This window comes from Cicer arietinum, chromosome 4, assembly GCF_000331145.2.
Source record: "Cicer arietinum cultivar CDC Frontier isolate Library 1 chromosome 4, Cicar.CDCFrontier_v2.0, whole genome shotgun sequence".
Lineage (NCBI taxonomy): Eukaryota > Viridiplantae > Streptophyta > Magnoliopsida > Fabales > Fabaceae > Cicer > Cicer arietinum.
Window position 1 is genome coordinate 19,986,564 of NC_021163.2, and position 13,174 is coordinate 19,999,737.

At 31.0% G+C, this 13,174-nt stretch overlaps 1 protein-coding gene across 1 annotated transcript in view; it reads left to right on the plus strand.

Annotated features, from left to right (window-relative positions):
- Nucleotides 1-10,710: 10,710 nt before the first annotated feature.
- Nucleotides 10,711-13,174, plus strand: part of LOC140919985 (uncharacterized) — a 3,759-nt gene continuing 1,295 nt past the window's right edge. Inside the window, exons 1-4 of the mRNA XM_073367282.1 lie at nucleotides 10,711-11,442; nucleotides 11,534-12,626; nucleotides 12,670-12,892; nucleotides 13,013-13,172. Coding sequence (XP_073223383.1) covers nucleotides 10,711-11,442; nucleotides 11,534-12,626; nucleotides 12,670-12,892; nucleotides 13,013-13,172 — 2,208 coding nt within the window. The remainder of the gene's footprint in view (nucleotides 11,443-11,533; nucleotides 12,627-12,669; nucleotides 12,893-13,012; nucleotides 13,173-13,174) is intronic.

Here is a 13,174-nt window from a genome sequence, read left to right on the forward strand (position 1 = left end):
CTTACTATCAAATCCTCTAATATTAAATCCTCAATTGAAATAATTTTTTATAATTTCGATTCATTATTTTTTTAGTCTAAATGAGGGGCTCATGGCCCAGTGTTTTATTAATCTAGAATTTTTTTTTGAAAACTTTTTAAAATTTATTTTTCTTGAAGTAGAATCTAAAATTTTATTTTATTATTTTCAGAAAAAATCGAATATTTTTTAAATCATTTATTTTTCGAACAATTTTATGAGAAAAATCAAAAAGTTTGAGGATAAATTGAAAACTTTATTTTTCAAAAAATAATATAAAAAAATTTGTCAAACCTTTTTTAAAAAAAAAAATCAAAAGATTAATTTGAAAAAGTGGGCCCATAGACCTCACTTAATCCACAAAAGTTTAGGAACTTTTAGTTTTTGAGACTTCTTTTTTTGGAGTCTTAATAACTATAAATTTTTTTGTCCCTACAACATGTGAACTGTGACTAATAATTAGTAGTATTATGAAATTAACACTTATATTCACAATATCAACAAGAGTGATTATTTTTATTTGTACACCACCAAGTACTAACATTTAAGATAGTAGGGAAAATATGATTTATTTGTTGACATAGTATACTTGAACATCAAACATGCACCAAGTTGATACCTGTTTCACTATGATTTCATACTTCCTTGCACACTCATATAATCTTCTATCATCATCGGCGTCTTGTGATACTTGGTGCTCTTGGTGAGCCATATATAGTGTTGAAAATGAGAGAAAAGTATATATTGTTTTGAGGAAAAAATTAGAGGAATTGTTTTATACAAAATTGCACAAGAGTTGGGTCTTATATATATATAAGTAAAGGAAAAGAAAGTAAATTAGTTAATTTTCGTAAAATAAAAAAAAAAAATTAGTAATTGATTGAAGACTCAATTGGGAAGTTGGAACTTGTAGCATGTATTTTATAAACTAACAGCAAAAAATGTGAATCCATCATCTCTGTGCCGACCTTCCAAATATTCTTATGCATTTTTCTCGTGAAAAGGAGGGTCTTTTCATAAGGTGTATCTTCACTCATCATTATGCATATTCTAGAATTGAATTTTTTTATAAGTGATTAATTAATGAAATTTAGTTAATCTTGAATTGATTGAAAATATCTTCCAAATTTTAAATGATTGGAACTTTTTGTTTTTTTTAGAAATCAGATTGGTAAGATGAAAAACATCACGTAAGAAGTGATAAATTCTATCTAAAATTTTAAATAATATCACTAGAGAATATACAACTCGCAGGTATAAATAATATTATTAAAAAATTTAAAATTTAAAATTTTAAAAAGTATTTCAAAATTATAATTATTTTATTATTTTATTCTTAATTTTGTTTAAGATGTGTTAGGTCAACATTAATAAGACATAATTCTTATAAAAATAATTATTGATGTTAATTTAATAATAATTTTTTCATTTACCTACATTTTTTTAAAGGCAACAAAAAGGACACAAAATATATAATAGAGTAGAAGGATACTCCAGTTCCATTTGTATAAAAGTAAAATCTTCTTAAAGAAGATTATATAAGCAATTACCAATACAAAAGCACCTATGTTATGGAATCAGAAAGAGCGTGGCCCAACCCGTGTGATCGATCTAATTAGTTTAAGTTTTCATGATGGATTTGTCCGTGTATCACAAGAAATTACAATATAGTGGGATTCATTTAGTGAGAGTGATGAGAAACATGCTAAAATTTAACAAAATAATAATAATAATAATAATAATAATAATAATAATAATAATAATAATAATAATAATTAAAAAGAAATATTTGATTATTTAAAATTGATCTAATGAAAAATATTGATTATAATGAATATATAATAGTACATTTTATGTATTATAGCTGAACTAATAAATCTTAACTAACTTGAGTCATTACTATTTAACTTATAGCTAACGACTTATACTCAATTTTTAATAATATCTAAGAGGGAGTTTAGAGGAAAGGGAAGTGGATAATTTTAGGGAGGAGAATAGAGAAAAATCTTACAATTTAATTGAAAAAGTAATTTTGTAGAGAATATAAATTATTTAATGTATTTTTAATTTTTAGAGTATTATAACAAACATTAAAATGATTTAAAAATGAGTTAAATATATTTTTGGTCTATATAAATATACAATATTTTATTTTAGTCAATCTAAAATATTTATTCAAACAACAGTCCTCAAATATTCTTTATCAACAATTTTGATAACTGCTTTTAAGCCAATTCATGTGTATCATTTAAAATTTTAAATGATTTTTTATAAGAATATTTAGAATATTGTAAGAATCTTCTGTACAAAAATTTAGAATTTTTTAACAAAAAATGAACTAAATATAAAATTTTAAGTGTTTAAAGCTTAAAAAAAATTATATTTAATTCATCAATTGTTAAAAAATTGTAAATTTTTGTGGGATATATTTTTACAGTGTTATAAACATCGTAAAAAATCATTTTAAAATTCATGTAGTACATATAAATTCATGTAGAAGTAGAGATCAAAATTGTTGACTAAAACTATTTGAAGGACTATTGTCTTAAGAAATTTTTTAAAGTGACTAAAAACAAAATATAATATATTTATAGAGACTAAAAACTTATTTAACTCTTAAAAAATTTACTGCTAAACCCTCCAAAATCCGGCTTCAATATATTTTTAAAATTGTTGAAAATTATAAAAAAAATTGTATTATAAAAGAAAACAAACTCCCCAAAGCTTGTCTCCTCCAGAAGCCCTTCCTTTCTTTCATTTCCTCCTTCCTATTTCCTGAAGCCCTCCCCTCCTAAACTCCCAATCATAGTCTTAAAATCTATTTGGAAAGTGAAGGACCTTTTTTTTATCTTTCAAAATTAAGCAAGGAGTAAATGTTTCATAGAATGAAAAAAGTGTCATTGAAATGCTATATGATCATATATCACATTATTCTTTTAATTTTAAAAAATTTCTAATATATATTTTAAAATATAGACTTAATCCTCTGAAATTCTCCCCTCCAAACAATTCATTAAGCTCTATTTAGAAGTTTAGGTGGAGAGTATATGACTTTAGAAAAAATGAAGAAAGAAAGGAAAAGAAGGGAGAACTTTGAGAGAGGAGGACTTTGGAGATTTGTTTTTCTTCTTAATACACAATCCTACTAATTTGGAGTAACTTAAAAAATGTATTGGTAAATAGGATTTTTGAGGGTTTAGTTACATTTTTCAAATCCTTTCCATGCATGTTATAATTATTCAAAATTGAAAAATAGATTTAATTATTTTTTTAGTCCTTAAAAGTATTTCACTTTTGATTTTAGTTCATGTAAAATTTGTTGTTTAGATTTAGTCCATGTAAAATAAGATACACTGGATTTTGGTTAATAATATCAAATCAACATTAAAAAAAGAGTTGACAAACAATCGTAGGACGTGATTCTATAAATACACACTAATACATCATCTTTTACGATATATTAAAAATTAAAATATTTTATATTACTAATTAATAAATTTATTTATTTATCATTTAATAATTAGTGTTATTTTATAAATAAAAAATAAGAAGAAAAATTAAAAGAGGGTTTTAGGTATTTTTAGAAAACTTGTCTTCTTCTTCTAGCTCAAGCTTTACAAGAATTCTTGATAGAAGAATAATGATGTTATTACTAACACTCCGTACATGTGGTTTTAAAACTCAATTATATCTCTCTTTTTAACAGTATCATCTCATAACAAATGATTTTTCCAACAAGAAGAGGTGAAGATAAAAAGTGTTCCAGAAATACCTATGTCTCTCTTTCACTTTCTATTCATATTTATTTATAAAATAAAATAAAATTAATTATTAAATAATAAATAAATAAATTTGTAATATAAAATATTTTAATTTTAAACAAATCATAAAAGATAGTGAAATGGCTTGCATTTATAGGATCATGTGTGACAATATTTTTTTATAACGTTGAGTTGACGTCACCGTTCAAAATTAACCTTATTTGATTTTATAGAAACAAAACTCAATTTTTTTTTTCAGGTATTAAAATAAAAAATATATATAATTACAGGGACCAAAAATATATTAAACCGATGTTTTAAAAAATCGGACTAGTCGATTCGACCGATACCATCAAGATCAGACCTATGTCTGGTTTGATCAGCAAAAAAAAAACCGCTAGTAAGTAAAAACCACAAAAAACAATCGGAAAAATCGGTTTGAAATAAGTTAGACCAGCCGTGTCATTGAATCGGACATGGTTTTGAAAAACCGCTCAATTTTTTTCAAATAGATTTTTTATATTAGAAAAAAAAATCAGTTTTTAAATTAAAACAAATCTTTTTAATTTAACTTTAACAAAAAAACCATATTCCGCTTAACCGATAAGACACCTGTCATTGATCGGTTGATCATATATTTAATACTTAAATTTATATTATAAAAATTTATCTTTGTTGTGGATTTTAATACATTTGTTATAGATATTGAGTATTTATTATAATTTTTTATAGATTTTACTTTATAAGTTTTAAATTTCTTGGATATTTTTATATTTTGAATGTATTTTTTATTATTTTATTATTTATTTGTTGAATGGTTCATTGAACGGTTTGATCATGGTTCAACCAAATGAATCGATTAAACCATGATCTATAGATCTTACTTGTTTGACTTTGGGTCTGATTTTTAAAACATTGATTTAAACTTTAAAAATACATTAAATATAAACATTTTCTTTAAAATCACTCTCTCAAATAAGGTGAAAATTTTATCACTATTATGCTTCGCCAAAGCCCTCCTCTTTTCTCCCCTCCAAATTCTTAAAGGAAACCTTAGACTTTGAAAGTTAAGAAGGGGAGAACTTTAAAAAATGGGGGAAAGAAGTTGAAGGAAAAGAGGACTTTGAAGGGGAGGTTAGACGGTCAATGTTTTAGTATACAAAATTCTCCTAATTTGAGGAAACTAAAAAATGCAGTGGAGGAGGATTTTGGAGGATTTGATAAATTTTTCAAATTATAATACTCTAAAATGAAAATTATATTTACTATAAACATTCTCTTATCATTCTTCAAAAAATTATTCTCTCAAATTAGATAAAAATTATCTATATTTTCCTCTCTTTTCATAACTCCAAAATCTTCCCCTTCCCTCATCTCTAAATTCAAATTCAAAACATAAACACAACCTAATAGTATCGCATTTACAAGTTGAGTTACACCATTAATTTTCTTACCCGTCTCACTGTCTCAACATTCAAACCCAATGGCAAAGCAATTACATGTATCCTTAAAGCAGGTTCCAACCATGCTATTTCTCCTCTTGTTTTGTGAAATATATTTTCAATTTTCATTAACAAAAATCATGTGCTTCGTGTTTATACGTATATATAGAGAGTGTACTGTCAATTAGACCTCTGTAGTTATTGGTGCAGTGCGGTGCAAAAAGTAATTTTCAGGATGGTCAGAATTAAAAGTTACAACATAACAGGTGCAAGTGGACATCCTAGATTGAACATAGGTCCGCCTTTCCTTGTGAATCATGAGCTTAACCATGACAGTAAATTATTATCATATATCTTTGTATTAATATGTTGTCTAATGAAAAATGTGGTTAGTTGTATCAATATTACATCTTCAAAATCGTTAGGAATAGCTACAATTGTAGGTATTCCTAACAAGTTGGTGGAGTATCATCGGGTCTATGTTGGCTTGATTTTTTTGACGTTTATGATGATAGTTGATCTATACTACTGAAACTTTTATTGAAACGCAAGTGCATCTGCCAAATATAATTGTAACTTGGACGAATTAAACTTTTTAATGGTCGTTATTGTAGTGTTCTATCGTGGAATTAAAAATTAGCTGAAATCAGCCAACCGCTCTCAACAATGATTCCCTTTTTTTCAAAAGATTACATTGATGAATGAACTCTCTCCATTAGCTATGAATTCCTTAACTAGTCAAATAGTGTTAAGTACGGTATCTTTATGTTTAAACTATTGAACTAAGGAATGCATACATTAAAATAAATTGATAAAAAGATAAATATGTGTAAAATGTTTGCTTGTTTGATTGATTAAGTGTGTAAAAATATTAGTAGCGTTGATATTTATATCCAAATGCTAATCATATTTGCCCTAAGTCGTGACCTAGATAGATGTAACCTTACTAGACTAATTATGTCTAGTGTGTACTAACTTCCGCATATGAGAATTCATGGTGCACCACGGTCGGCTCGTATTTCCTATCTTCTCGGCATGTATCATTGGACAATATTCACAATATTTTTTTTTTCTTCCTAGAATCGTGTCTCTCTGTGTTGATTGTTAATGATGCTAAAAATGTGGAATATGAACGTCACTGTCAAATTACCAAATTGCTTTGACCCATTCCTTTGTGACCTTTTGGGACCTACGTAAACTTAAAAAAAATGAACCCATGTGACCTTTCGGGACCTATGTGACCTTTCACCCAATTCTTTTTCAAAATAAAAAAAAATTATTGTTATTAGTTTAATAGATATTAACAACTATTTTACTGCTATTATCCAAGAATTTGAACTTTTACCTCAAAAGTGAAACCTCGTGGATATTAATGATTTATTTCGAAATCGACGTTTCCTTGACAAAATCGTGCCAAGCAAAGACAGACCATGATGTCTCATTTATTTAAGTGTCTTCTTGTTTAATTTTGTTGATAGAAACCAAGCCATATTTGGTGGAAACAAAGTAATCGATATTGAAGGCAACGGTGCATCGGAAACGGTTCTGGTCACCCTTCCCCTTCATTATAAATTTATAATATTGCTATTCTCCCGAATAATGTTGGGGCTATTATCTGCATTCCTTTTTAACTATCACTTTGTGATTATTTACGTATACTACAACTATTTTATAACGATGATGTAATGATTATTTTTAATGTTTAGTAAATTATATTGACTATGACTACTAACTATTAGTATATGATGTTGCATAATTAAGAAATAAAAAAAATATTGAATTTTAATATTTCCCCTCAAGCTAAAGTTTATTACGTTAATTGTAACTAATTTCACAATTATTGGATTAGTTTGAGTCATAATCAACATAACCCACCATTATGATGATCATCGATGAGAATAGAAAGCACAATTAATGATTCTTGTGTGAGAAAATAGTCACCACCAGATTGATTGTCGGTGGAAATAAACGACACTACTAATATGATTCATATGTGGAGAAAAGTCGTCACCATATTGATTGTTGGTGGAAATAAAATGTACCACTAATATGATTCATATGTGGAAAATGATCAACCACCAAATTGATCGTCAGTGAAAATAGAAAGTCATAATAGAAGGTGAAGGATGTTGAAAATGGTAGTCGAAGAGAGCTACACTAGGGGTGAGAATAGTCTACACCGTCTGTCAGGGGTCTACTTAAAGCTTGGTTCGGCATGATCTATTTAATAAAAATATTAGTTTTTAAAATCTATTAATTTAAATAGGCCAGATTCATATTTATAAAAAGCCTATTAGAATTGATATATATATATATATATATATATATATATAGGTATTTAACTAATTATTTGGAAGAAAAAACATATCCAAATATAGGTATTTTACTAATTATTTGTTTTATACTAAGTTAAAAGGTCTTTTAAAGCGCTTGTTGGAAAAGCGTTGTAATAGACTTTTAAAAAATAAAATAAGGAGGTCCTTTACAGCGCTCTTTCAAAGAGCGCTGTAATAGACATTTAAAAAATAAGTTAAGTCAGGTCAGACAAAAAAAAAGTCTGGTATTTCAAAGCCCGGTTTGCCTTGACCTATTTCCACACCTAAGCTACAAACATTTAAACAACAAAGTTTGGTGGCGGTGCCTGGGCCCAAACGAAGAGAATGTGGAGGCACATGTGGTGGTTGTTGGTGATGAGAAAGCACTGTTGTGCTCGATGTAGGATTGCTCAATGGTATGTGGTGGTTGTTGGTTGTCGGTCACTAATCGCTGGTGAGTTCTTAGAGATGATTCAGGTAAATATATAATTAATTAGTATTTATATTGATATATATTTCATTAACTATCACTAGTTATATATAATTAATACAACAAAAACTTCAACAAGTCATGAAAGAATGAAGTGATAAGAAAACTACTCAATTCCTCCTGCTCATCGAGCTGATCCATTGAAGTGGAAACAATATGAAAATGTAAGCTTTATGAACATTAGTGGGACAAGCACAAAGAACGTGTGTTGAGTATCAATATAGTTCATCGTAAATATTTGTAAATGGTCAATCATAATATATTCAAACCGAATCTTCTTCTTATCTTAGTGAAGATCAATTCATTATTCATCGAAATATGTTAATAATGTTGAACAATTAAAGGAACAATGGATGATTAAGCAAGAAGAAAAAACAGAATAGATGATATAAGTAACAATTGAAAAATTAAATGCACACTGGCAACAAAAGTTTCAACAACAATAGTTTTCATCTCATCCATTTCCTCATGCTTTTCACCAACAATTCTCGCCTCGTAGCAACAACAAAATCCACGGTATCAGAACTTGCAGCAACAACCATCAATATTCCAACTACAACAACAATACTCTCAATACTCCTAGCAATATCAGCCTCCAAACTTCCAACTACAACAACCTCCAAACTCCACCTTCCAACAAGCAGTGTTCCAGCAACAACAATCTTTTAATAATTACCATTATTGTCTCTTTCACATCAACTTTCTTAATCTCTAGTAGACCAAACTCTGTACCAACCAGTTATGCTGTAACACCCTTTTTTTTAATTAATTAATTTAAAATCATTAGTTTTGTTTATCCTTTTATTGATTTAGTGTGACGATAGTAAGATAATTATTCTTTGAATGTTTAATTATTTGATAAAGTATTTTCATATTAAATAATTTATTATTGGGATTTTTATTATTGACTAATTAAAACTCGTAGAAATATTTGTCTTAGAGTGAACAATGACCAAGCCAATTTTGACTAAGTCAAATTTAATCACTCACACTACTATTTTTATAACCATATTTTATAAAATTTAATTATATTGTGTCCATTCAAATGTGTAACTAGCAAGAACATATACATGAATGCCAATTAATTCTTAACGGTTGGTCATTGAATGGCATTATTCCAATTTAATTCCTTATTCATGTGTGCAATTAAACTCAATGAAGAGAATTATTCATTCTCTCTGATCAGCTTTATGCCTTCTTTATTAGTCACATACACCTCTCCTTCTTAGGACACGATTAAACTTACAGTAGAGGAAAATAAGTCATAATCACTCACACGCATTACCGACACTACATTTATCTCAAATATTTTCTAAGCCACTCAAACAACCATCCTTACATTCCCTAGCTTTTTGATCGGAGCTATAAACTTTTATTCATCTTGGTGAGATTTTCGAGGGCTATATAGTGGTACGTGGAAGGAAAGCGTCCAAGGTAAGGGCTTTTTCCCTATGCAGAGTTAGGTTAGATATTAAATTAGCGATTCGTAAGATATTGATATGATGTCTGGATGTATTAAAAGAAAAATGTCGATTTTATTTTCGTCGTAAAGAAAATTAATTATCATGCTTTGATTGTTTCTTTTGAGTAATACCTCTATTTTGATGAAATTAATTGTAGAATTATATTTTATTACCATACCTTCATCAATATGTTTGTTGTGAAAACGTTCAATGCCATACATGTTTTAGAGTACTTAATTATAAAGTTATAATTTTTATAATGATGTAGTCATTAACATGTTTATTATGATGTATTTAATTTTAATCCTTGATTCTTGAGTATTTAAATTTTAAAACTTGACTTTTATGAACAATATACGTGTTTTGATGAAATTGATGAAAAGTTTATTTTTCATTTACCAATATGAGGAAATTGATTTTTGAATGCATTAATGAATAGTTTTCTTTGTGGTTGCCTAAGTGGCTGGTTATTTATGTATGATTTTTCTTTGTGGTTGCCTAAGTGGCTGGTTATTTGTGTATGATTTTTCTTTGTGGTTGCCTAAGTGGCTAGCGATTTGTACATTTCGAACATCATTATCATTGTCATGACATACCATATGCATCTTTGTGGACGCCTTAGTGGCTGGTTTAATTTTCCCTACAAAAAGATTTTATATTTATATTTTATGGTTGTTAACTTATTATTTGGTCTAATTTTGCCGTGGGATGAACTGACCCCTTACACCAACATTTAGGTACTAACGATCTTGAAGGGTTGCATGAATGACGTTTGCTTGGCGCACACGCGTGGGAAAAAGGGGTACTTTAATAAAATAATAATAATAATGTTTGTAGTGATAAAACCGTTGTAATACAATTTCTAAGTTTGTTTATTTTTCGATCTAAATCACAAAGTAACTAGTGAGCTTTCATCATGTGATTTAAATGTATGTAATTAAAGACAATGTTCTAAACCCTATATTATGTATAATTGTATGACCCCCAAAATAGAAGGGAAGGATAATACAAAAAGGTTGTATTGGAGGGATTCTGGCTAAGGAAAGACTTGGTTATTAAGTGGTCCATTGACCCACCTCTCTTTCCTGGGAACCCCTCCAAAGAACGACTTGCTGTATAACCCGAACCTACTATATAGTGCTCAATAAAAGACTTCCGTACTACCCAAAAGTTAAAATTACGTTATAATATTTTACTAATTAGATCATTTTAGGAAGCGTTATGGCTCGTCGCACAAACCGATCGGGTCCCCAAGGAAGAAACGACATGACTGAAGCAATCCAAGCCATGAATGCTATGGCCGCAGCAATGGCCCAACAAGCTGCGATCCAGGCTCAACGAGATGGACAGAGGGATCAGAGGGATGAAGCAGCCAGTGCAGCAAAATCATTGAATGAATTTCGTCGACAAGATCCGCCTAAATTCAAAGGGGAACATGACCCCGACAAGGCTGATCTTTGGCTGCAAGAAATCGAGAAGATCTTCGAGATCTTACACTGCTCTGACAATGCGAAAGTAGAGTATGCAACCTATTTGATGATTGGTGAAGCAGAATACTGGTGGCGAGGTGCGAAGAAAATGATGGAGACAAATCATGAAGAGCTAACCTGGGAGGCTTTCAAGAATAAGTTCCTAGAAAAATACTTCCCGAAAAGTGCTAGGGCTGAGAAGGAGGCCCAATTTCTGAAGTTGTATCAAGGGAATCTCACGATAGCGGAATATGCGGCAAAGTTCGAGTCCCTAGCAAAGCACTTCCGCTATTTCCTAAATCAGATAGATGAAGAATACATGTGCGAGAGGTTTGAAAGTGGGCTTAGGTATGAAATTAAGGAGTTAGTGGGGCCCTTGGAGATACGCCAATATCAAGTACTAGTGGAGAAATGCAAGAAAGTGGAGCAGATGAAACAGAGCCGTCTGAATAGGGGTGTTGTAGGTGGACCCATCAGACCTCAGGTAGAGATTTAAATCCATCCATATCATTAGAGTCATAAGTTTGGCCTCTAAATGTGAATATCTACCTCTAAATGTTAATATTTGAAAACAGGGGCATAACGACCAACATAATAGGGGCAAGCAGCATCAACAATACAAGCCATATGCCCGACCATTGGGGAATGCTAGAGATCAACCTCGACCTCAAAACGGGGAAGGTCAAGGGCCAAAAGTTCCATGTCAGAACCAGGCGTACCATGTTAAGTGTTTTCGCTGCAACAGAGAAGGACACAAGATATCTGAGTGTCCAATCAGACCAAGGGTTTGTTACATTTGTCAGAAACCAGACCATTTTGCAAATGAATGCCCTGAACGGAAGGACGATAGAGCTGTCAACCGCAACAATATCAACGAAAATGTTGTACGCCCCACTGCCAAGGGACGTGTCTACCACATCAATGGAGAGGAAACTCCATCTTCCTCTGAACTTATCCAAGGTGAGTGTTTAATTGCTGGAAAATCACTTAATGTAATTTATGATTCGGGGGCAACACACTCATTCATTTCATTGGATTGGGTGGATTCGCTCCAACTTACTGTTACTAGTTTGCCGTTTGATTTGGTGGTTACCCTACCTTCTACCGAATCGATGAAATGTAATACGGCTTGCTTGCAATGTCCGTTGATTGTGTTTGATATGAGATTCAACGTTGATTTGATTTGTATTCCCCTCAAGCATGTGGGAGTGATCCTTGGAATGGATTGGTTGTCAAGCCATTATGTTCTATTGGATTGTGCTCGTAAGTCTGTGATATTCCCAGACCCAGGTGTTTCTCGATTCCTCGATACCAATAAATTGAACTTCTCTTTGAAAGAGGGAGTTCGGAAGTGTGTTTCCCTCAACTCAGTCAGTACGAAGCTAGAGGTGGAGGTAGATGGGATACTTGTGGTCGAAGATTTTCCAGAGGTATTTCCGCCGGATGTACCAGGATTACCCCCAGTTCGTGATATTGAATTTTCAATTGATGTGACTCCGGGTACAGGACCTATATCTATTGCACCATATAGAATGTCTCCATCGGAATTGTCAGAGTTGAAAAATCAGTTGGAGGACCTTTTATCTAAACAGTTCATACGACCGAGTGTCTCACCTTGGGGAGCACCAGTACTCCTAGTGAAGAAGAAGGATGGAAAGTCTAGACTCTGTGTCGATTACCGTCAACTTAACAAAGTCACCATCAAAAATAGGTATCCCTTGCCACGTAGAGGTTGAGGTAGACGGGATACTTGTGGTCGAAGATTTTCCAGAGGTATTTCCGCCGGATGTACCAGGACTGCCCCCAGTTCGTGATATTGAATTCTCAATTGATGTGACTCCGGGTACAGGACCTATATCTATTGCACCATATAGCATGTCTCCACCGGAATTGTCAGAGTTGAAAAATCAGTTGGAGGACCTTTTATCTAAACAGTTCATATGACCGAGTGTCTCACCTTGGGGAGCACCAGTACTCCTAGTGAAGAAGAAGGATGGAAGGTCTAGACTCTGTGTCGATTACCATCAGCTTAACAAAGTCACCATCAAAAATAGGTATCCCTTGCCACGCATTGATGACTTGATGGACCAACTCAAAGGAGCAATGATATTTTCTAAGATTGATTTGAAGTCGGGGTATCATCAGATTCGGGTGAAGGAAGAAGACATTCCTAAAACTGCATTCAGGACTCGCTATGGACACTTTGAGTATTTGGT